Source organism: Corvus kubaryi, unplaced genomic scaffold (assembly GCF_017639235.1).
Source record: "Corvus kubaryi isolate FWS band 111438036 unplaced genomic scaffold, C.kubaryi_AGA036_p1.0 37361, whole genome shotgun sequence".
In the NCBI taxonomy this organism is placed as follows: Eukaryota; Metazoa; Chordata; class Aves; order Passeriformes; family Corvidae; genus Corvus; species Corvus kubaryi.
This window is the reverse complement of record NW_024581118.1, coordinates 4096392-4121699: the sequence shown is the minus strand read 5'-3', so window position 1 is coordinate 4121699 and position 25308 is coordinate 4096392. Positions and strand designations below refer to the sequence as shown.

General features: G+C 44.2%; 1 protein-coding gene across 4 annotated transcripts in view; it reads right to left on the bottom strand.

Moving 5' to 3' along the window:
- The window catches only part of RASAL2 (RAS protein activator like 2), a 165133-nt gene that overhangs the window by 108677 nt on the left and 31148 nt on the right, over positions 1 to 25308 (bottom strand). Inside the window, exon 1 of one of the 4 annotated variants that reach the window (XM_042033789.1) lies at positions 17851 to 18074. The exons of the other annotated variants lie outside the window; for them this stretch is intronic. Coding sequence (XP_041889723.1) covers positions 17851 to 17899 — 49 coding nt within the window. The 5' untranslated portion in view covers positions 17900 to 18074. Of the gene's footprint in view, positions 1 to 17850; positions 18075 to 25308 lie in introns of those variants that run through there. 4 annotated transcript variants of the gene reach the window in all.

Below are 25308 nucleotides of genomic sequence, written 5' to 3'. Positions count from 1 at the left end.
GATGACGATGTGGCTCGCGCCAGTGGCACAAGCCATAATGAGCAGGGAAAGCTGAGAAGGTGAGGTAGGTTTCTGGTCAGCTCTGCAAGCCGTGCTTGCACAAGTTCCCGCTAACACACTGCCATCTCGTTCTGGGCTGGGAGCACAGAAGGGCAGGAGGACAGAAAACGCAGGCAGACGGTGCAGGAGCTGAAGCCCTCCTGGGTTTGCTTGCTGCGGCTTTCTAGTGTGCTTTGTAACTCCTGCCGATCTCTGCCAGGCTGGGCACCCACACAGACCCTGCTCTTGAAACAGCCCTTGGAGAGCACTTGGTACCACTAAGGAGTGACTCAGCTCAGATAATGTGAGCCCAGCTGCACCAAGGCAGGGATTCAGCACAACAGCACTTTGGACAGGATGGAACTTTAGGCAAGACACTGCTCTCTGCATGAGGACAGAGATGATCACCGGGATTCTCCCCTCCTTTTTCATCACCTGACGGTACAGAGAGATCCCTCCATCCCCTTCCCAACGCAGCTGTCATTACACTGATCACTGACTCACACAGACCACCCCTTTCAGCCAGGGAACACACAGAAAGATTAACCACGTCTCAAGTTACAGCACGAAGCAACGTGCAAAACCAGTTACGGGTTAACTGCTACTCAAAACTATTTTTATTGGTGTGGCCAGGGGTTGGACCACAGCTCTGTCCAGACCTAACAATACAGAGAAAGGCTTCAATAAGCACTCTACGTGAAGCCCAAGAACATCAAAGTCACAGTTTAGTTTAAGTTTGAGTAACACTGAGAAGGCTTTTTACTTTTTTTTTACTTCTGATTTCACTTTTTATTTCATGTTACCACTGCTTAGACGACCACATTTCATGATCAAAGAAAAGTTACCCTTGGCCTGGCTGAGGTTCCACAGTGTACTCTACAGAGGGTAAAAGGGTCTTTCTCAAAGTGCTTCTAAAAAGGCAGACAAGGTTTACATGTTTATTAACATAAAAACACTGATACACAAGTTTGCTTAGTCTATCAATAAGACAATTCTTTTAAACAGCTAACTTAAAAATTTTGGCCTGGGCTTCGAGTCAAACTGATCTCTCTCTTCCTTATACACATCGTCAGTAGCAACGATGATGTCCAAAAAACCCCTCTGTCTACACTAATCCAGTGCCACCAAGTTAAAACTGGTCTCAAGTGGCTCCAGCATTTCTTGTGTCCATAGAACATGCAGGCGAGTGATTCAGAAGGCAGAACTTTCTCCTTGATCCGCAGTCCAGTTACTCAGGCTCCAGTCCAGTCCTTCCAGAGCAGCAGTTTATCCTGGGAAGCATTTACAGAGTCTCAGTATCACAGAGAAATCAGCTTACAGCAGTGACTGCCACTGTGTTAGTGATGTGAGATCCCCAGCCGTGCCAAGCCACCCACGCAGCTGTCAGCAGGTAAAATAATGTCAGGGGAAGAAAGGAGTTTGTCAATTAAGTTGAGAAAATCTGAAATATTTTCACTCTTGTTTTTAATACCAACTGCCTACAAACGTGATTCTCCACTAGCACATCTTCCTCAGGGTTTTTTTTTTGTTTTGGTAGTGTTTGCACTTCATTGTGCCAAATCATTCATTTAGCTTTTCAGAAAATTACTATTTTCTTCCTAACAATCCAGTCACTTAATCATCACATTTGACATGTTTAACAGCATATATTTCACTGCTCCTAGATATTGACAGAATTTATGCACAAAATGCAGATTTGCTATGTCAGAATGTAACTGTATCTCAGCTTTAAGACTGTCCTGGGAAAACAATCTTCCCCAACTTTATAACATTTCACAGAAAATATACACAAGCAGCCTTACATTTGCACCGACCATATGAAGATAAATCTTTGGCAAGGGCCTCCTGTGTGGGAAGTCCGCTCTCCACCATTCAGCTCTCCGGAAAAAGTACCCAGCTCCGCTGCACAGAGCTTCTGCAATTTCCCTGAGCATGTTGTTTAATAAATACTAGCAGCCAATTAAAAAAGTAAAAAAGCAATACCACAGAAAACCCCAAATGCACCATTGCCAAGCAGCTGGAAGGAGGAGAATCTGGCTCTGATGTTACAAATTAATGTTTAATGCTTGCCTGCTCTCTGAGAGCTGTCTAGTGCTTGAGTAAAGGCACTATAACATGTAAAACTTGAGTTCATAGCTTATATTGCAAAGAAGGATGAACTGCACTCTCCCATGACTGAACTGCTCCATTCTAAATGGGTTTTGGACCAAACAAACTTACCAACTTCTCATTTTTTAGATTTTTTTACCAAGAAATAGAGGGAAAAAGGGGAAAGAAGAGAGTTAAAAAAGAAAAAAAACCACAACCAAAATGCCACATGACCACCAACATTCGTGATAAACCCTGAACATTTATTCACCACGCTTGGGTTTTCAATCAAGTCCTCTCTTTTAATTGAAAAAATCAGCAGGCAAAGCAAATACCACTTCTGAGAAGATCTCAGTTCAAGCCATCAAATGAACTTTAACCTGTAGAAAAGTGAATCAAATTGCACCCTGTATCCTGCCCAGAGAAACCAGAAGGAATAGGGAGGGTCAGGGATCCTCGATTTAGCAGTCTAGCTCCCCTCAGCTCTTTTCCCATTTAAAACTAGACCGATGCTCAGTGCATTGGAACAGCTCATGGAGGAGTAATCAATATATAAAGCAGAAATGAACACAAAAGTTTTCCAATTGACCCAACTTGACATGTAGTTAAATAGCACAGAAGATGAAAGATTTTTCCTTCCCTTTAAATTAGAGACTTCTCAAAATATTAAGTTTTGTTTATGCAAGGCTAAGTAATTAATGACCTAACATCCCCTTCCCATCTCCTATCACCAAGATGCATCTGTTTCCCCCCGCAACATTTCCTGCAGGTGGATATGACTTTTCCTCAGCTCAGCGCAGATCAGTGCACCTGACTTACTCGACCTCTTAATATTTAGTGCTAATTAATGTTTACAAGTTACACAGAGGAGGAATGAAACAGCACCTTAGAAATTGTTGCATTTGGGATTAGGGTGACTCGAAGAGCCAGGCTTAAGAGTTGGCATGGCTGGAAGCCAGAGATCCCTTGCTGAGCCCGAACTGGAGCTCCTGAGAGCAACGCTGCCACGTGTGCCTCTCCCAAGCCTGGAGCTGGCAGAGCCTACCAGTGACCACACTGCAAGCTCACCTGTCCCAGATACATCAGGATATGCTGTTTCCACTATCACTATGCTGAGACTGAAGTGCCTCTGAACAAGCTAAATGGTGACAACAGAGCATTTAAATGCCACAGAGGACCTCATTTCCCTCACCTGAATTTCGGTGCCAAGGCAGGCTGCACCTGCTGTCCCTGCTCCACGATTCGTAACCTGTTGTTACAGCCACAGCTGTGGCGAGGCAGCCTGACTCGGCTCTGCTTTTGCCATGGTCTAGTTCCTGATGGCAGGTACTGAAAACTCTTCAAGATGCACAGCAATTTCCACCTGAATATGAGGAAGAACTTCTTTACTGTGCAGTGACCACACACTGGAAGAGATTGTCCAGAGAGGTTGGGGAGTCTCCCTCACTGGAGATATCCCAGACCTGTCTGGATGCAATCCCTGCTCTGTGCTCTGGGATGACCCTGCTTGACCAGGAAGGTGGGACCAGATGACCGGCTGTGCTCCCTTCCAACGTGACCCATTCAGTGATTCTTGCCCTCTAATTCCCTGGCAAAACCGCTACAGTTTCTCTGCTGATACAAACTCCCCACGTGAAAGCCTCCTGGTTTCATTTTTCCATGCTGTTCCTGTGATCTGCATGAGAAGCTGCTACAGCCCTGTCAACTGAGCAGAGCAGCGAGAGATAATATAAATTTATGAGATGCTGGGCTTTGGATGGATGCCAGGAAATGTTAGCAAGAAAATCCCATTTCAATACATCGCGAATAAACCTGCAGAACGGCGATGCCAGGTTTTAATTTCACTAGCAATCTTTTGTTGTTGTTGTTGACGACCAAACACAGCCCATGCCAAGTTTCAAGGGCCATAAAAATGTACATTTAGGAGCCAGCCAGGCACACGCAGAGGCTGAGCCCACACACAGCTGCGAGCCAGGCCAGCCAGCCAAGGGTTTTAGCAACATGCACTGGTGCAAATAAATAAATAATTAATTAAATAAATAAATGAATAAATGAACGGCCTGGAGGTAAACGCTCCGGCAACTGCTCTGCAGCACGGAAAGGCCTGGCAGCAAAATGACCTGTGTGCAGTGAGTGAGCTCAGAAATTTGCAGAGATTTTGGGATTTCTGAGAGGAAGGCAAGCCCCTGGCCCCAGCCTGTGGCACAGCTGCCCCCAGAGGGGCGGCTCCTCCGCGGCCTTAATGCGGAGCTGTGAAGCCCCTGGCACGCGCAGGGAGCTCCGGCCGGCAGGAAACCCTCTGCAGCCACACATCACCAACCTGAGCCCCTGAGGAAAGACAGCTGCACTGGCCTACCTCACTGGCAACCTGTGCAACTCCACAAACAAATCTGTATGTTTATATAAATATATGGACGTTGACTACATAGAGCAAGAAGCACTTATGCCCAGTGTGACATCCATTTCATCACCATTACAGGTTGGGCTTAGTACCCTCAGAAATATCACGCACAAGCTGCTCATTTCAGTGTTTAATAGCCTTGTGTTTCAGCAGGCAGAATTAACTTCCCATCACCCCTCTTCATTCCCAACTGAAGCGTTTGGGATTTTTGTGGAGAGAGTGGGGGAAAAAATCATTGCTGCTGCAATCTTAAAGCAAGGGTTTTACCAGCAAAACATAGTTTTATTGCTAGATGGGATCGTTTTGCTCATCAAACCAACTGCAGCTTAAACTACTAAGAGAGGAAATACAGTTATACTATATAGGCAACTTAATGGATAAACATCCCAAAAATGGTCTAGGAAACTATGCCCAAACATCAGGTGCATTTATTAGAACTTTCCAGCCTTTATTTTTGTATAACTAGAAAGTAACACATCCTCACTGCAGACTGCTGCAAAAATAAGACCTACCAGCTCTCCACCAAGGATGTTAGGAGCAGGGTTTATAATTTCATTCTGTATATTTTTTAATTAGTTGCTGTAACTGTTATTTTATTCCTCTTTTTTAATGTATGATTTATTTATTATCTTATTTTATCCTTTTTTAGAGTGAATAAACTATCTTTATATCAACAACTCCTCCACACAACACTAGTTTTGCAAATAAATTTTTAAATGTAAATATATTTTAAAAGCTTCTCAAGCACTGGAAATCCCATGGTAAAGCCAACCAGCAGCAAAAGATAACCACCAGCTAACTGACAACAATCTTCAAAATCACTGGAGAGTGTACGCTTACAGTGTATATAAATAAAGAACTTTAGCAACGTGCATAATGAAATCCTTGCATTTACCATCTAAACACCAGCAGTAAAAGAAATTCTCTGTCTGCTGTGAGGGCCTTGCAGACTGAATCCAACCTTGAACCCAAAACTGCCCAGTGCACCACTAAACCACGTCCCTAGACAGCATTAAAGCATTAGCCACAGACATGGGCACTGAGAGCTGGGCACACAACAAAACACAAGGAAGAATTTACAGATCCAGAATTATTTTAGGCTCTGAATTTAGGTAGGGAAATTCCTTGAGCAGGATGAGAACTATCCTAACACTCACCTTGCAGCCCCATCAGAATGTTGTGTTAATATCAGCAAATTAAAGTGCAACGGCTGACAACAAATCAGTGACATCTGGAATTAAAGATTAAACCTTCATCTAAATGGAGAAATAAACTCCAGAGAGGAAAGATGAAACATCCTGGTATCTCAAAATGCCAAAAGCCTGAAATTAAAACACTTAGGAGAAGCATGGAAAAAGGGTCTGTGCAAAATTCCAGGTGCTGCAGCACTACTACACCCTGCATAGAGAAAGCAGTGAAAGAAACAACCAAAAGAGAAGGAAAAAAAAGAGATTGGGGGAGAAAAAAGAGCTTTTTCAAAATGCAAATGACCTTCTAACCAGCAGAGTTCTCTCCCCGCAGGCTGTCTGTCAGGAACAGCCTCGAATCAGTGCAGAAGCCCCATGTCAGGGCCAGTGCTGAAGCGCTGGAACGAAGATGGACCTTCTGCCAGCCTGGGCCTGCTGCGAGCCCGGCGCCAGGCCTGCAGGAGATCCCAGCGCTGGCAACGGTGTGCAGAGCCGAGGGATGGAGCAAGGTGACCTGCAGGCACCAAAACAGCACAGGGCTCGGGGACAGAAGGGAGCACGCCCTCTTTGACTAAACCTCTGCGTGCCCGCGCTTTAAAGAACAGTTACAGATGTCCAGCGGAGGACATGGCTCGTGATACACCGCCTGATCGCCGAGAGGTGAGCCTGTCTGCCCTAACGCTGACTCTGGCCCGGGAATTCAAATGTACGAAAAAAGGCTCTCCCCAAAAGGGAAAGGTACAGAATAATTTCAGCCTTTGAAGGGAGAGGAAGGAGGGAGGAAGAGAAAGAAGATCATTTCTCTTTCAGACGCTATTTAAGGAACTAATTTGTGACACGTGCACTCACTTCCTCACTACAGGACAAAACAAAGAAGTGGACATCATGAAAAAGGATTTGCACCAAGCACAAGCCATTGCATCCCAGGCAGGGTCCCCAGCCACCAAAGCCATCCTGAGGATGGAGCCCTGTCCTCCAGCAAGCTGTGCACAAGCACTTCATCTCTTTTGTGCCTTTTCATTCATTATTATGGTGCCAGAGATCACTTCTGTTTCAAGTTCCAAAATGACTGGTTTTGCTTCATTAGGTGTGAACACCAGGTGACCAGAACGGCCTCTCTCTGAGGTCAATCCTTCCCAAATGGAGCACAGTCCTATTTATAAGTCTGTGCAAGCAGCACTTCCAGTAGACAGCAACTGTTCAGCAATCTCTTTAAAAAAATATATATTCTCAACTATTTTCATTACAAAAAAATTTAACCAAAAGATTTAACAGAACCATGAAAAAACCAAAGGAAGCAAACACCCCCAGAACTGCATGCTCTTGCTTAGAGCAAAATCCTCTCAAGTTGACATTTCTGAAATGCCTTTTTTTTTTGTTGTTTTCTCACTTCATCGGTAAAAGGGAAAATGAGCTGATATTTGCTATTTTTACCTAAACCACACTAGCACTGTTAGTAAACCGTGCTCCATCCTCACCAAGCAGCATGGAACTGCTGTGAACAATAAAGTCTGACTCTGAAATTGTACCTTGAAGTCTCAAGCCAACCTGCCAACAAGTCCAGAATATTTGCTCTAAATATAAAACACAAAGGCACTCTGGGTTTTATAAAGACACAAGCAACTACCAGAGTTAGACTAAATTAATGAGCATGTGTATTCCAATTCCAACAGACAGGACAGCACCCGTCTGGCTTCACTTAGGAACTTGTTATAATCTCTGCCTTACAAAAAGGTTTTTACGCATATGTAACACTCATATACCAGTGAGACATAAAATCAGGATGTAATCAAATCTCCACAGTTTTATGTACAAATCCCTCAGGACTTCAAGCTGCAAAACCGAACGTGAATAATTGCATCTATTTTCTAATAAAGACCATGTGCTCTGGGCCACGAGTACACAAGTTTTCAAGAGCTCTGCATAATATTTTCGGAGGTATTTTTACTTCAAATAAGCAATCCAGTTAAGCAGAGATAAACACGCACACACATCAGTGTGACCTTGTTTAAACAACACACCAACCATTGGGATAAATCTGGTTGCCAAATCTAAATATAGAACTTCAGGAAAAAACAATGGAGTTTGAGTAGAAGAGGCCTTCTCCTATTTACTGTTTACCTAATTATCCAAACGAATGTGCAGTTTGGCCTCTCTCCCCTTTTCGAGCAGCATGACCACTTTCCCACTGGGAGCCAGGAGAGCTCTGGCTGTTACTGGAATCACAGCGTGATCCGGCACATTTGATGCTCCGAGTGCACTTGGTGCAATTTCAAAGCTTGTCTCACGGTTTGGGTATGTGCACACTCTGCTTCCCCCAGACAGCCCCATGCCTGACACAAGGCAGATAGGCACTGCAGGACTGAGTCACTGCTACAGAAACAGGCTTTTTAAAAAAAAAAAAAAAAAAAGAATTTTTTTTCATATGAAGGCACGGGGGGAGGAAGAAAAATCCCATTCAAAACCCACTCTAAGTTTCCAACTTTGGGTGCCCAAGCAGGAAACGAAGGGAGGAGGGAGCACGGGGCAAAAGGAGGAGGAGAAAGTTCTTCTATTCAGGGTTATATTTTTAGACTATTATTATTTTGTTTTGTCACTGTGCTACAGAAGCTAGACCTGTGTGAATTAATGCAGCATTATCCTTTCTAATTTTTGCTAAGTCCAGGCTGCAGTCTTAAACCTAATCTCCTTACGTGGGACACGGCAGGGCACTCGCTCCCCCTGCCCTGCTGTGGCTCCTATCTTTCCACCACACATTCCTGCCTGCAGCACACATCCAGCCATGTATTCCCTCTCCTCTTTCCCAAAGCACGTAAAAAACCTAGGAGAATTCCCCCCTTTTGTGTTTGGAAACAGAATCTACGCACTGAGGGCACCGAACCTGAAATGCTGATCTGTTGTGAGGCACACGAAGATCACGGGATTTATAACCAGAACGTATGGGAAGGAACACTGCCGAAATGCTTTTCCTTCTTGCTAAAAATACTCACATCTTAAAGTGTCTTTGCCCTCCTTGATCTATGGATATTTATAAGCCAAATTTTCCTGGGCAGGCTGAGGCTAGAGGAGAGAAATCTGTACCCTCTACTCCCTGCTCTATTTTAATCCGTAACAGTTATGCATCCCATTTATTCTTATTGTTTCAAGGCAAGTTCGTTTTAACTTGTATTTTTTTTTAACAAGTTGCTCTCCCCAGCTGTCATTATTAGGGTTATTGTCAAACTATTTTTTTATTTCCTTTCTCCATGTTTGCACAGCACAGGCCCAACCCATTTGCGACTTCCCTCCCTAGATGCAAGTTGCCACGCATAGATCAATTACACAGAAATACAATGACTTACAGTAAAGAAATCATTTGGGAAAAAACAAACATATGGACCTCAACTTATTTATAAATATCTTCAAAAAAGAGCCTGGAAACATCCCATCCCAGGCTGGTGGTGCTCAAGGCAGAAGTGGTGGGGAGTGGCAAGGGAAGAGGCAAACAGACAAGGATTTTATTTTTTGTCTTATTAAAGTTTTGTTTTCTTCTTTCCAGAAAAAACAAGAAAGGCCAGGAAATCCTCAGAATTTGGCATTCGCAACACCACCTCATTAGATGAACACAAGGTCCTCGCTTCCTGTTCCCTCCTCACTTCACAGCCAGCGAGGACGGAGCAGGACAACGCCAACACCAGGAATGCTACAAACAGAGAAAAAGCCCTGTAAGTCAACCCTGTGCAAAATTGGAGTTATTCTGTTTACTTCTATTCCATACTAATGCATCCAGGTTTTTTTAACTAGGAAAACCCAGGTCAGGTCTTAGAGTCACTAAAGCTCCTCCTACACTTCTCATCTGTGGACCAAAAACTAACTGGCCAAGCCACCTGCAAAATAGTCTCTTCTCTGACCATCAGCAGCCAGAAGAATTTTGGGGTAACGATGGTTAAACAGGAAGGAAGGATGAAAGGAAGAGATCCCCAAGCTCAGAACAACTCTCTCCTTGCTTGCAAGCCTGATGTAGGGGAAAGGAGGGGACACAGGGACCCAGTTAGTGCTTCTCCTGCTCACACCAGGCACGGAGAAGTAGGAAAGGTGATGGAACACACAGAAAAATGTCCTTTCCAACCAATGCCATGGGCTCTGGCTTTGGAGCAGCTGGGTCCTCCTGCATCCCAATCAGAGTGCCAGGCACGAACAGCTTTAGACTAAAAGGTGCTGCTGCTCGGGATTGACACACAGTTTTGAGACCCATGAGAAGCTGCTGTGGTTTTACCACCGTGCAGCTGGCGTGACGTCCAGCAACAGGGGCCAAACTCACCACCCTGTACAAACACACCTTTAGGGACAACTGAAACCAAAACAAAACCAAGTTCTTCCTGTCTGAAAAGCTGTCAAGCATATCAAGTCCTTCTTTTACCTTCTCAACTGTCTAGAAAAGTGACAGAAGAAAACTGAATATTACTCTGCAATAAACTGTAAAAGAAGACAAAAAAAAAAGGAGGGGGAATAAATCTGAGTTTATCTCCTTATAATATAAACCCCTCAAGGAATATAATTTGCTGCAATTAAATACAAAAAGCCAAACCCCAAGATAAGCCTTAACAAATCACCTTGAGAGTTTAATAAATGTGGTTTGGTCTGGGGGATTTTTCAGTGCATCTGTTAATGCATTTACCTGGCCTGTCAAACATACTTCTGAAGTTCTCACACCAGATGAACACAGGAGCCAGAAGAGAAAGTGGGCAAGACAGTCTGGGACCACTGAGAGAACCATTTCAACAAAGAGGTTTTGAATATTTAATTATTAAACTAGAAAGAAGTCTTGGGTCTCAGCTTGTATTATACAAAACTTCACTGAACTTTTATTTACAAAGAGAGCAGGTTTAGATGAGCTATTGGGAAGGAATTGTTCCCTGTGAGGGTGGGCAAGCCCTGGCACAGGGTGCCCAGAGAAGTTGTGCCCGGCCCTGGATCCCTGGCAGTGTCCAAGGCCAGGTTGGATGGGGCTGGGAGCAGCCTGGGACAGTGGAAGGTGTCCCTGCTCATGGCAGGGGGGTGGGACAAGATGAGCTTTAAGGTCCTTCCAACGCAAACCTTCTGGGATTCTATGATAAATTCATCTACCAGACACAGCAACGTCACCATGGGACGCACATCTGCCATCTAACTTTTGGATTCGGACTCTCACCGATGAGCAAGAAACTGATACCAAAGTGCTTGAGAAGAGCTGGTAACGCTACAGATATTTACTGCCCTACAGTAAATATACAGTTGCTTTTACACTTTAAAAAAAATTTAGTTGTTGATATGTAAAATAACCCTTATACAGTCTTCAGATATAAAGAGTTACCTTAACAAGCTCTCTTTTGAGTCTGCATTTCAAGTCTTTCCTTTCTGGATCACTGAAGATTAGGCACAGGCTGTACTTCTGATGCACGGAAGGCATGAGCTCTTCTGTCTCTATTTTCTTTGCTCCCCATCATCCACAGACGATGTTCCCCAAGCAGCTGAGAAGTGGAATGCTCTGTTCCCAGAGCCAGCACCATGAGTCACTGTGTACTCACAAGACAGGGTACGAGATCTCCCAACACTTTCCCCCCAAATCCCAACCGCTCTGCAAACCTTCATAACCTAAATTAAACAGCTTTTGTTATCAAGTGAATAAAAATTCACACTTCCTGCCAAACCACTAAACCACATTTGAAGGGTAGAACGTACACCCAATTTAGCATTTCTTCGTGGTTTAGGTGGAAATTCAGATATGCAGAGACTGACTTTGCAAAGCTGCAATGGTCATCTTGACAGAGGAAGATAACTAAGTCTGTGAAGTCCAGAGAGAATCAACTTGACATTTACTGGATCTCAGAAGTACAGGCAAAGGCCAGGAAATCCCAAACCCACTGCTCCCACTGGGCTGTTGTACCCTGCAGGAGCCCTGGCTGTGAGCTGCCCTTGTAGGAGCACTTGGTTGTTCTGAGCTCTTCAAAACCTTTCACTTTGGTTCTTCTGGTTTTACAATTCCACAGTTTCAAGTGTCTCATCAAAGGAACCTGTAAGGAAAGGTGGGAAGACACAGACACCTCTTAAACTGCCTTTGTTAACTAATCAGTCTGCAGTGGAATTTGAAGTCTGCAAGAAGTTTTCCAGAAATAGTGCATGATTTATGCAGAGATGATTGCACATCAATTTCTTATTCAGAATCTTTGTCACATTCACTGGGAAAAAAAGTTGAGTTTATTTCTGTCCTTCATTCTTCTACCCTATTGGGTTCTTTCAGTTACTTTTCCCTCTCACTCTCCTCTGCTCTTCCCATGCAAGAACTATCAAACACAGCCAATAAATGGATTAAATCACACAAGCTTTCCTGTTGTAGTCACTGTACTTTTCACAGCTGATTAGTCCATATCCATTCCATTCCCATTTACAGGGATTGATCATTGAATTGAACAGGAGAGTTCATCCACCTGCACCTCTGCTTTCAGTCTATTTTTGAAAGTCCTTCTTATAACTAGACTAGCCAATGAATCACAGTTCAATAGATTCAATAATGCAAAACATTTCTATTCCAACACCAACTTACATTCTCTCTTTTTGAAGCTGGCAATGATAGAATATTAAAATAGAAGCTGCAGCTCTTTTATCATTAAGATCTCTAGATTTTGTACTACATAGATATTAAGGGAACTTCTGAATGAACCAGAAGGTGGCAATTTCTGGGTAATCCCACCAAAGCCAAAGAAAGGCAGGGGGAAGGGAAATCACTGCTCTCACATTCTTTTCCTATTATTTAATGCAATACAATTAAATGCAAGGGTTCCTTGTAAAATGACTGAAGCCAATCACCACAAACTACACTAGAGGTTAAATTAGGCAGAGTTTATGCAGCAATACAAAAGAGGATAATGACACACAACACAGTGCCTTGCTAAAGGATGAATAAATGGGCATTTAAAGCTCAGAAACACAGAGCCAGAAACAAGAGGGGAAACAAGACTGAGAGAGGAAGGGCAAGGGAAGAGAAGGAAGAAACATGTGTTCATTATCTCAAGAGCTTAACTCCAGAGATTCCAGAAGGAGTAAAGAAGCAGCAAAGAGATTCCAGTGCAGCAGCTTCTGACACAGACAGGTCTAATGCTGCCATTACCTCGCCATACACACTTGAGAATTGATGTGCAGCTCTGGAAATCTGACAGGTAGAAAGCTGCAATTTAGCAAGGATAGTTATTTAAAGCACTTACTCAGGAAAAAGCCGAATTTAGCTCAAAGGAGAGCTGGCTGCTGCCTGTGATTGCCCCAGAAAGTACCTGGCCACAGCAAAAGTTTCACACAGGGACTTTTAAAACTTTAAAATCTACAGGCACAAGCAGGAAATTAATGTTTGTATTTTTTCTGGCTAGCCTAATTATAACTTTCAGCCCCAGAGTTACTTCCAGTACTCGCAAAACTCAGTTTAAATTCACTCTTCCTACTACCTAAGCTATCACCTAATTTGTTACCTCCTCTCAGGCCCTACTAAAACTGAAACTGGAAACCGCATTTTCTAAACTAATTCTCTTACTGTTATCTGATAACAACCCTCAGGATTACAAATTTAATCACAATAACAACAGAATACACTGACGAGTGAACCCAAGCACTTCCAGTGTTTACACCAGCAGCAATAATTAGTGTTTTGTCATGTCAGAAAGTGACTGCAGATTTACCCACAAGGAAAGTGACTGGAACAATACAAGCAGCTTCCTTGCAGTCCCTTACTGAAGGGGAGATACAGAGATACAAGAAAATAGGAAAAAGGTTACTTTTAATAGAAGGTACCCTCAGAGGCAATACAATTTATTGACAAAGTGATTTATTACTAATCCAACTTTGCTTTTGAGAGGCTAAAATGTTTTCATTATTGCAAAAAAATATTTAAAAGAAAATATATATTAAGTTTCCCAGCAAACAGAAATAGGAGCTTGCTAAAATTTTTTATTTTACGTGGCTCAATTTCCTCTCCCTCCTGCAATTATCTGTCTGCAGAGGAAATAGCACACAACGTTCTGTGCCTGGCTAGGAGGTTCATAAGAACAATGAACATACAAGGTAATACCACGTTATTTTTAAACTGATTTTTTTCTTTCTTGTTTTGTTAGGTTTTTTTTTTAAAGAATATTAAAAGCCTTTCTGCAGACAGGATTCTGACGGCTCCATGAGAGAAGAATGCAGCACTGCTAAATGCAGAACAGATTTATTTAGAATATTGCTGACACCTGTGCTGCAGGACTGCCACTAAACGAGATGCTTTTCCTGGTAAGCCTGTTCTAGAACATGTCCACTTGAACGGGCAGCAGAAATGTCACTGCACTCAGGTGATCAAATCCATCCTGAAACTCCCTTAGCCAGGGGTCCTGATACAACAGCTCAGGGGCTACCACCCTTAGCAGCCATACTGCCCTACAGAAAGGTAAAGGTCCCTGATGTCTCATCCTCAGCACTCCAGACAGAAGATATTCCTGATGCTTCAACAAAATTACCCGAGATCCCAGGTGCTGCCATTATTTACCTGCCAGCAGACAGCAAGGTAAAGATGGTGCAACCGTTAAGGCTTCTGCTTTTCTGCTATTTCAGAGCTTTGATGTGACAACTTGAAAGTTCATTTAACAGCTTCCTGCATCCACTGTCACCCGACAGAACCCCCAGGTGATATGGCAGCATCATCTGTGGGGATGCAGCTGAAATAAGGGGTGTCATAGTCAGAAAACAAAGGATACTGCTTAGCTGAGCCCTTCTCATTACGTTTTTGTCGCTTTGCTGTTCTCTAACGTGTTGAGTTTTCCATCCAGTTTGTATTTTTATATTTTATTAGACAAACAGTGTTCAAGAACAACCAGTTTCAGTTGACTTAAATGTCTCTTCAGGTAGGGCATGGCTCGAGCTTATTTCAGTTTATCCCAAATCCAAAGAACAGTTAGCATTTTCTCTGCAGTTGTACACCATCAGACAGACAAATTAAAGAGTATTTAAAAGTAGCAGAGATCTCAGGAGAGGAGAGATAAATCCAAGCAGCATTTGTTAGGCTTGCAAAATGCCATTTGCTGACTTTGACCATGACATTTTATAACCTTTTTATTTTAAATAAAGATCAAAACCTTAGGATGTTCAGTTTCACCACTTCATGAAGTGTTCACAAGTTCTCTGGCATAACCAACCTTAAACATATTTATACATTAATAGGAGTCAATAAAAATATTTCATTATATGAAAACAATACATTCTACTGTCTCAATGTATGTGGAATATAAATCCTGCTGAAATAGGATGTGACCACATCTGTTCTTATACACAAGTCACCTCTTAGAAGTCCCTTTTAAAGTCTGATGTTTCATGTAGTTCATTAATCCTGAAATCTCTGAAAGCTGCTCTAAGTTGTTGGTGCCTAATCAAATGCATGAATTTGGACCACACAAACCTATGATCACTTTCAGATCTCCTTCAAGTAAGTCTCTCCCTAGCAACTAAGAATGGACAAAAATGTTATTTTTTAATGATATGAGAAGTGTTAAATAAAGAAGAATGGTCATCAAAGACTGCTTACTAAAGACAAAATCAGCCTCTTTTGCAGCAGACTTTTTCTGCCAAGATTACATGTGACAACACAGACTAAACTAAGGTGGAGATCTGTATTTTTGCTGCTACCCACTCCATATACACTGGAAAATAAATACTGTAAGTGTCCTTTGTGCTTCTTTATAATGTTTCCTTCCTGTGCCATTTCTTTTTCCATCTGACTGCTAACTGTGTTCCTTTTATCCATGGACTAGTGTGGAGACCTGGGCAGCAGGCTGGGATTATGGAACTGAGGTCTCAGCACTCAACACCCCCCAAATACAGAAACCAGGCTGGCTTCCCTGGGGCAGAATATTTACACACCTTGTCCAAGTGCTTTTTCAATGGGTACACTTGTTCCAGGATCACATTCCCTTTTTCCCATTCTCCCAGCACCCCCAACTTCCTAACATCCTGCAGGCATTTAGAAAAAACCCGTTTAACACACCTCCCCGCAGTGTAAATAATGAGATTTAAGGAAAAAAACCAAAATAACACAGCTCTCCAGGGGTTCTGAAATCATGCTGAAAGTTATCAAAGCCAAGGCTATTTCATGTTGCCCTACTGGCTCTGTTTCTCTCAACAACAAATTACGCTTTCAAACATTGATGGACTAAAACTTCTCTGAAGAAATGTACACAGGGTATGGACACAAGGCAAATGTGTGCTCTAATCACTTAATATCTGCTAGACTTGCCTATAAAAAAACACCTCTTCATTAATTCTCAGACTGACTTTTTCTTTAAGTGAAATTTCAACTAGAATAATTCCATTCTCCTTATCCCTGCAGCAAGTAAAAGAGGCCTGGAAGAGACCTGGAGAGGGACTTTTGACAAGGACATGGAGTGACAGGACAAGGGGGAATGGCTTCACACTGACAGAGGAGAGGATCAGATTAGATATTGGGAAGAAATTCTGCCCCGTGAGGGTGGGGAGGCCCTGGCACAGGGTGCCCAGAGCAGCTGTGGCTGCCCCACCCCTGGAAGTGTTCAGGGTCAGGTTAGAGGGGACTTGGAGCAACCTGGCCTAGTGGAAGGTGGGAGGTTGGAATGAGATGAGCTTTAAGGTCCCTCCCAACCAAACCATTCCATGATTCTATGACATTTATTTTCACTCGGCTTCTTTTAGTAAAGACTGGTTAATTTGCCCAAAGTCCTAAGCTATTTATAGAGAGATCAAGGAGATCTGCTCTACAGTTTCCTGTATTTGTCACACCACATCTGTCACAAAGCAATCAAGGAGATTACTCTGTTTCAAGTTATATCTCCATTCTTCTTGAAGGCAGAAATTCAGGGATTCTGAGAAGTCCTGAGTGAGTAAGGAGAGACCAGTGAGTTTGGGCTAGAAGGGAACAGCAACAAGACCTCCTTCCCAGCAAAGGGCAACACAGTACTTGGCACGTCCCGTCCGTAACTTCTCCACGAGAGAAGTGCTTGTGCCTGAAGTGCCCCCTCCACAAACATGCTCTCAGCTGCAGCCCTGGCAGAGATGGGCAGCAGCCAATAACACATACAAAAGCCCTCATTTCCAAAACCAACTTTTCATTAAAATCCACACACTGATAAAATTGGCACTCGGATAAACTTTACCACATGTGGCTCAGGCTGTGTCCTCCTATCCTTATCCCAACCTGGAGCAAAGAAGTTGTCCTGCTTCAGGAGGGCTGTTTCAGTCTTTGATAACTCACCTAATCAGTCCTAATTAGTCAGAGTCATTGAAGAGCCTTCTGCCCTATTAAAGAGTCATTCCCTCAGACATGGCACTGCAGAAATTGTTCCCTGCTGAGGCAGTTTGATATGCCTGCTTTGCAGAGCAGGAGCACGAAGAAAGGTGCTTGCACCAGAAAGACACAAGGCTAATAAAATCAATTCTTGACATTTGAGACAGCCTCTTAAAAACAGTCACCGGGTATGCACATAATCACGCTCCATAATTATACTAATTTGCACAATGAAGAGCTGGATAAACACCATAAATTTAAATGAAAAACCCCAGGCACAGGCTGGTGCTGCTACTGGAATACTTTAAAATCCAAAATACCCGACACTGCTGATGACAATTTCTGTAACCATGCAACACGAGAGCACCTTAACTGAAATCCAGACAGACACCTGCTGCCAAATCAAAAGAACAGGAACAAAGCAATAAAATAGTTTCTTCTACAGCTCATCAGCGTTGTTTTCTTCTCAACCTCATCTTTTGGTGCAGTCACAGCTGACACAACAGTTTAAATGCTCCTGAGATGCCCGCCTCCTGCAAGCTCCCCACTCCCTCCAAAACTTCCAGATTCGACAGCCTGGTGCTGCTGTTACAGAGCCAAGCTAAGGCAGAAATCCCAGGGCAGGCTAAGACACAGACTTTAAACACACATTCATCTGGATAGCCATCTTCTCCATGGACAAAGGTTTTGGCATTTTCAGGTTGCCATCTCACACTGGAGACGAAAGATGGGAACAGCAGCAATACCCAACAGCTCTCTGCTCACTACCACATTTCTCCTCCCAGGCACCCAAACTCTTCAGAGCAGTTATCTCTCCCATCAGGCAAGATGTTTCCCGTACTCACCACTCCATGTCTTTGCCTGCATCAGCATCTTCCTCATCAGGCTTGCCATACTGGAATTTTCTGTTGTCTAAACCTGCTCAGGCACAAACCAGGTGGAAGAGGTAAAAAAAGACACCTGCATCTTGTCTATGCCAGCGCCGTGGCTTTTCCTCCAGAGGCTGCAGAGCGACTGGAGGAGCAGGGCTGAGCACACACACACACACACACGCGTGCATGCACACGCACAGGAAGCCTGGAACTGAATCAGTGTTAAACGGAGCGACTTCCTTCTTCATGCTCCAGTATCTCGGCCGTAAACAAGCACTGCGGATTCGCTAAGCGAAGCCGAAAAGTCCAGCAGCGAAGGACAAAAGAAGGGAGTGGCTCCAGCAAGGAATAACTATTTTAAATACACAAACATCTTCCCATCAGATTAAAACTAGATTTTAAATTAGGCAGATTCTGAAGCCATTGTTGTGACAGGGTAACTCAAGACAAACAGGAGACGCTGCTTCCTCCTCTGGAGAGGTCCCCTGGATTTCCAGGACGAGGCGTCCCATAAGCATTCCAAGTGCCTGGTCAAAAAGTGTGCATGAAAAGTGTTCCAGTCACTCCAGGGATAGAAGGCAAAGAAAGGGGAGGCAGATGCAGAAACAAGCCAAAGAAGTTGTACCAGCAGCTACAGCTGCTGCACCTGGCAGCGCAGGAGCAGTGGAGGAGCAGAGGAGGGACACTGAGATGCTGTGTGGCTCAGAGCATATGGCTTTGGCTACCAACCTGCCCCACAAGGCAGCCCCCAGCTCTCCAGGAACAAGGTGAGCCCGGCAGAAATGAGTGTGCGTGCAGGGATGTGGCAGGAGTCAAACACATCCTCTCCACAACGTTTCATGCACAGCCTGCTTGTGTTCTGGGAGAGATCTCCACCTCACCACACAAAGCCTCAGGCTCCTTCAGTTTCCAGTGGCTTTCCCCACCATTTGTGGCATTTACCTCACAGCAGCTCCATCTCTGAGCAAACAGAGCACACCACCAGCATGCACCAAACCCTTTTGCACAGATCCAGGGGGCTCTAACGTTTGCTCCCCTGCTGGCAACAAAAGCTCTGTTGATGGAGAAGAGAGCAAGCAGGTCAAGCTGCACTGATCCAAAATGCTCCAAAGGAAGATGATGATTTCTTTGACAACTCCACTGGCTCCCCAGCAGGTCCATGTACTTGGCAGGCAGGATGAGCAAGGGCAAGCAGAGCCCATGAGAGATACAGCAGCAGCCACTTGGGTCCAGCGCTGTGCTCACAGACACCCTGCTGCAGACTGTGACAAGCTGGGTGGCTCTGGAGCGTGTCCTACCTGGTGTGTGGAGGGAGAGAGACACACACAGACTGCCCATTTGCTCTGTCCAGCAGCAGCTCTCCAAACCTGCATGTCTGCTGCCATCAGGGAAGCCTGCCACATCCCAGCATTCTTGGAAGGAGAGGAGAGGGAAGAAGGACAGGGCAGTCTTGGTCCATCCCCAAGGGTCAGCCAAACAGCGACCATTCTCACCTTGGCTGGGAGACAGACACAGCAGCCCTCCTGCTCACAGTAATGCAGTGCTTGGAAAACACAAGTCCCAAGGTGGACTTCCCCCATCCAGCTGGGGCAGGAAAGGCTGAGATTCACGTGGCTTTGCAGCACTGGAGACTCTTCCTGTCTCTGAAAGTACACCAGTTATGGTAGCTCTTGGAGCCTTTGGCAGGCAGTGTCTTTGCTGATAACACTAATGAGATAGGGCCTGACCTCCATAGGGTTTCTCAAACCAAGCCCCACTGTGGCTGGGACAAAAGGCTGAGTGAGGAGAAAGCTGGGAACTGGGCAATCCTTAGCCTCAAGATGATGAGAAGTGCCTGTCTGGAAGAGCTGCCAGCCTATGCATGTTCAGCCATGCTTTTGTTTATCTTTCTCTCAAAGACCACTTATCTCATAAAAGGCTTTTTAACATCTAAACTAAAACACTGAGAGATCTGCAACTGTTCAAACACCCTTTTTATTACCACCTTGCAAAGCTGGCTACTGAAAGACCACCGTTTTTTGTTATTCTCTTAATAAGGCAACAGCAGATTCTTCTCCCCCTCTTCTTTTCACCCAGTCTTTCAAGAAATTAAATTCTGATTGAAGTAAAGTACAATTAAATTGCTGATATCCCTTAAGGTTAACTGCAAGATCAAGGGGTTGGAGTCAATAAAGAAACAATGCTGCTCTCAAAATGAAAATTCACATGAATCTTTCCAGGTACAGTGGAGAAGTTTCACAACAACCCTCCACATAAGAGAAGTCAGCTGCAGAGAGGAGAGGGAGCACAGGGGAAAGCAGTGTGAAAGCCCAGCGGCCTTTTGCCAAAGGGCTCCTTCTCCTCATTCCACCGTCCAAGCCTGAAAAGCAATGCTTCATTGTGGAAGAACTGCACACAGTTTCAACCTTTCATTTCCATTTCACCAGGAAAACCTTGCTAGCACGCAAGAGTTGCACTGAGAAATTATCCCTCTGTCTTTGTTCCCCTTCTCTAGACCGGGTTTGGGTTGGAAGGGACCTTAAAGCTCATCTCATACCAACCCCTTGCCATGGGCAGGGACACCTTCCACTAGATGACGTTGCTCCAGCCTGGCCTTGGACAATTCCAGGGATGGGGCAGCCACAGCTTCTCTGGGCACCCTGTGCCAGGGCCTGCCCACCCTCACAGGGAAGGATTTCTTCCAATATCCCATCTAACCCTGTCCTCTGGCAGTGTGAAGCCATTCTCCCTTGTCCTATCACTGCATGCCCTGGTCAAAACTCCCTCGCAGCTCTCTTGTAGCCCCTTTAGGTGTCAGAAGGTGCTGTAAGGTCACCTTGGCACCTTCTCTACTCCAGGCTGTACAACCCCAACTCTGCCATCCTTTCTTCACAGGAGAGGTGCTCCAGCCTTTTCTTCCCCAGATTATATTCATGGCCATTCTCTGGACTCGCACCAACAGGTCTCCATCTTTCTTATGAGGGAGAGGCTGGTGCAGTCCAACATGCCACCTAACTGCCTCAATACAGTTTTTTATGTACACATCTACCAAAAGACACTCAGAATTTAATTCTTCAAGTGTAATGAAGTCACTGCTAGAGTACGAAACACAAACCACTTCTTTAATACCCATTAGCCAAAGAAGGCTTCACATTAACACCCTCATCTCTGCCAAGTACCAAAATGATTACCACATGAATATTAACAGAGTTCCTTGGCAGGGTGATGTGATTATCACAGGGAATCTCAGGAGACACTGCAGGACACTTCGGATTTGCACCAATGCACAGAGCAACCACTGCAGGCAGCAGAGGCTCCCCAGCCTGGTTACGGAGGGGTTCCATGTAGTAAAAATAACAAGCCCCAGGATGAGACTGCTTGGGAGCAAAGGAGAGAAAACACTGCTGCTCCCAGCACTCTGAGGAATCAGAGCCCTTCGTGCTTCAGAAAGGAAAATGTGAGAGCAGCTCTGCAGCTTCTCAAACCTCATAAGCCAAAGAAAAATGGTCTTGAATGTGCGATCCATTAAAGGTCACACAGAAAGCTGAGTTTGGTCAGTTAACCCCTTGAAGAGCACAGAGATAGACCAACACTACCACAAGAGACGGCTGTAAGGAGAAAGGAGAGCAGCACACAGGCTTCAGACCAGCAAAGCTGTGCTCCAACTCTTCCACTCGCTTCCACTTTCAACACCACTTCCCCAGTGTTTGGGGCATTCATTCACCTGTCACACACCAAACTGAACAGAATGTTTTACACTTCACTGGTGAAAAGCCAATTACAGCTCCTCACCTGGTTCCAGAAACACAAGGAATCATGCAACTTCCTGAGCTGAGCCAAGGCTTTCAAACAATCTTCAAAGATTTAAACTTTAGACGAAAGCTTCACCAGCAGCACTTTAAACCTGCGCATCTCCCCTTTGCTTCCCATGTGATCACAGAAAGTTGTAGTAAAAGCTTCTTCCAAGCAGAAATATAAGACTACATGTTATTTTTATTATTACATATAAAACCAGCAATTAGAATTTTTGTCTCAATTACAAATATACGCAAGACCAGAAAAAATATCACCTTGGGTAGGTAGAGTCACAAGGTATAGTTGAAGGTTGGGATCTCATAAATTTATGTTACACAATTCTGGACCACGACAAAGAGGGCATTGTGATTTCAGGTCACATTTGTACTAAGGATCCACCAGCTCCTCTAACTTTACAGGCTTTACCAAAAAGGAAGGACATCCTCTCCCCACCCTTAAACACTGCTCCTTCTACAGACTCTTCAAAAAAGAAGAAAAAAAAACCCCAACAAGCTGACACCCAGCACAGTGACCTGATGTTTTCCATGCATTTGCCCTCCGATAAGCATAAAAATGCCTTCTCTGCTGGGCGTTTTCCCTGTTAACCTTCCTGAGCAAAAACATTAATGCTTGGAAGAAAACGGAACCTAATGCAGTAGGTAATGGTACTAAATATAAGCAGTGAGTCAAATCACTTTGTTTCCCAGGCATGCAGCTCAACAAGTTGTTTCAGAACTGCAAAAATACAGTCTCTGTGCAGGGCTGATCATTCCTCGTTTTTATGGGGTTTTCTAGGGGTTAAGTGATATGTATTATTAGAAGTAGAGTTTCACAGAGCTCTATGAAACAGATGCGGTTCAGCAGTTTTTTACAGCAGCTGTTACTATTAAAAGCCCTCATTACCAGTGACCATCTAACAAAACATTCTTACAACCGGACTAAGAAAGAGGAGGGGCAGAAGAAAGCACACAGGGAGCATCCAGGACACCACTGAGATGCATTTTGGATTGCTCCTGCCAACAAAACCACAGAACTGTAGCATGAGCTGTTCAGGCAGGACAGATTAAACTGGCTTGGATGGCCATGCAATGGGTGAATCTGCTCCCCAACCCCTCCAACTCCAGCAGAAAGGCAGGGTAAGTCCAAAGTGTTCAACCGCCCTTGGAAACCAAGTCTCAAGGCTGGCAAGGCGACAGAAAGGCAGCAGGAGATGCTTCCCACTATGCAAGGGACAGTGGGAGGCTGCTTTTGAAACAGAAAAATACACACTTGTTAAAAAGAAGAGATTTAATATCTAATGGACAAGTCAATGGAGAAAATCAATGATGCATTAATAGCTTCGATCATTCTCAAAGTATTTGCAGAGTCTGCATTCAAAGACTCTCTTTGGGAAAAAAAAAAAACCACCAACAAAAAACCTCCCCCAAAACAAACCACAGATCAAAGTATTATTAAAAAAGTTACTAAGTTGTTTATTTACAGTCTACCTCTACAGACACTCACCAGCTCCCTACCTCCCATCCTCAAAAATTGTGTCCAATCTGGAAAAAGCCATCAAATTGAAAAATTCCATGTTTTAAGCCTCTCCAATACCATGCCTCTCTCTGCACATTAACTAGGAATTAAAATAGGCAAGGAAAAGAGCACTGAGACTACATGGGACATCACCATGAATTTGTCTCCAGGGACAGTCTTTATTTGGGAGCAGAAGTGCATTTATTTACTGTGTTTAAATGCCAATAGCAATTCCATGTCTCTGTTTTGCTTTAGCAAAATTGGAAACAGAGTGAAAATCATCAGTAACTGCAGGCAGCACTAACACTGCTGTGACTGATAGAACGATCAGGCTTTACAGGCCACAGAGAGCAAGGAGGGGGTGTGGGGAGAGCCACATACCCTTCCAGAAATGTGCTGGTAAAATGGCATATTGTCTTCTTGAATCCAAGACATCAAAACCAAATGTCCCTAATAACTCTTGACAGGACAAAAAAAACACTGTAAAGAAGTCACAAACATGGAGTCACCCTTTTCTGCAGCATGAATGCTCTAAAATGCAGCTCATTATTTTATCCAAGTCTCTGCAAAAATCAAAACTTCCCAGTAGCAGCTCTGCAAGTTCTCTGTACAGGGCTGAGGTTCACCCTCCCCTCAACAATGAAGTTCACCTTGGCTCTGGAGGTCTGAGCACGTGGTGCAGTCCTCACCAAGGTTTCCAAGAGCTGTTTTCTATCAACTTTTTCAAACCTCAGACTCCTTCCCTGAGTCAGGTCTCCCTTTCTTCCCCAGCAACCCACATCCTCTGGAAGAAGTTCCCTTCTCCCTGCAGCTTCTCTTACCCATGTTTGCACAATCCACCGTGAAAAAAAAAGAGAAGGAGAGAAGAGAACAGGGAGATAAGGTCAGGTCCTTTCACAGAGGGATGTGCAAGGTGCAGCGAGTCTAGCTCCCATGTCCTTAGGTGGGAAGGGACCTTTAAAGCTCATCTCATTCCACCCTCCTGCCACGGGCAGGGACACCTTCCACCAGATCAGGTCACTCCAAGCCCCATCCAGCCTGGCCTTGGACACTTCCAGGGATGGGACAGCCACAGCTTCTCTGGGCACCCTGTGCCAGGGCCTGCCCACGGTCCCAGGGAAGAATTTCTTCCTAATTCCCAATTTAAATCTACCCTCCTTCAGCAGGAAGCCATTCTCCCTTGTCCCGTCAGCAGCTACAGGTGGTGGCAGAACAAGACAGGTAGCCCATGACTGGCTGCAATTGTCTGTTCCACCTCCACACAAAACCTGCAAGGATAAGGCAAAAAATTCCACCAAAATATGAGCTACACAGTGACAAGCATTTCTCACCTCTTACACAACATTCTTCATGAACAAATTAAGTTTGCTGAAGCTCATACAGTATTTTAAAGTGAAACTTTAAATTAAAAAAAGTGAAGTTTTAATTTCTGTCAAAGGTTTTGATAAGGAAGAATTTGTAGACTGTTCTCTCTTCTCCCACTGTTCTCCCTCCCTTGGAACACAGGAAATTTTCTGCATAAACGTGCAAGCAAAGACATACTAAAGCTTGCTTTTGAGCTGCAATCTGAGCCAGACCAAAAAAAAAAAAAAAAAAAAAAAAGACAAGGAGCTAAATTCAGTAGATGGGAAATCTGAACCAAAAGATGAAAAAGAACTGCACAAACGATGCCATTGCCAGTAAGGGGTAAAGCCTTTGTGGCTGACACACCGCAGCGAGTGCCAGCCTGGCAGATCTCAGCCACAAGGAGCCTCCAGCGGCCTAATTGCCTCCCTAGACTGTTGAGTGAATAATCCAGCACTCAGACAAACAGGGAATTCATTGGAGATTGAACAAGAAACAGCCAGTGGCTCATTCTGCAGGTTAATGTGCTTTTAAATGAAATGAACTGTAAAGAGATTACAGCTTCCTAATCAAACCCCACGTTTTAAAGATGAAAGGCAAGAAAAGACAGGAAGTCAGGGAGACTGAGGATGGGAAGCTAAAATAAGATGAGGTATCTACAACAGATTAAATGGGGCAAAACCAGAAGAAATACGCACTTGGGTTAGTCTTTACGTACTCTCCTGGGTCCTCACACAGGACTTTGCAGTCCTTCACCCAGTGTGAGCAAAGCTGGGAATGCACATGGCGTTCCTCTAG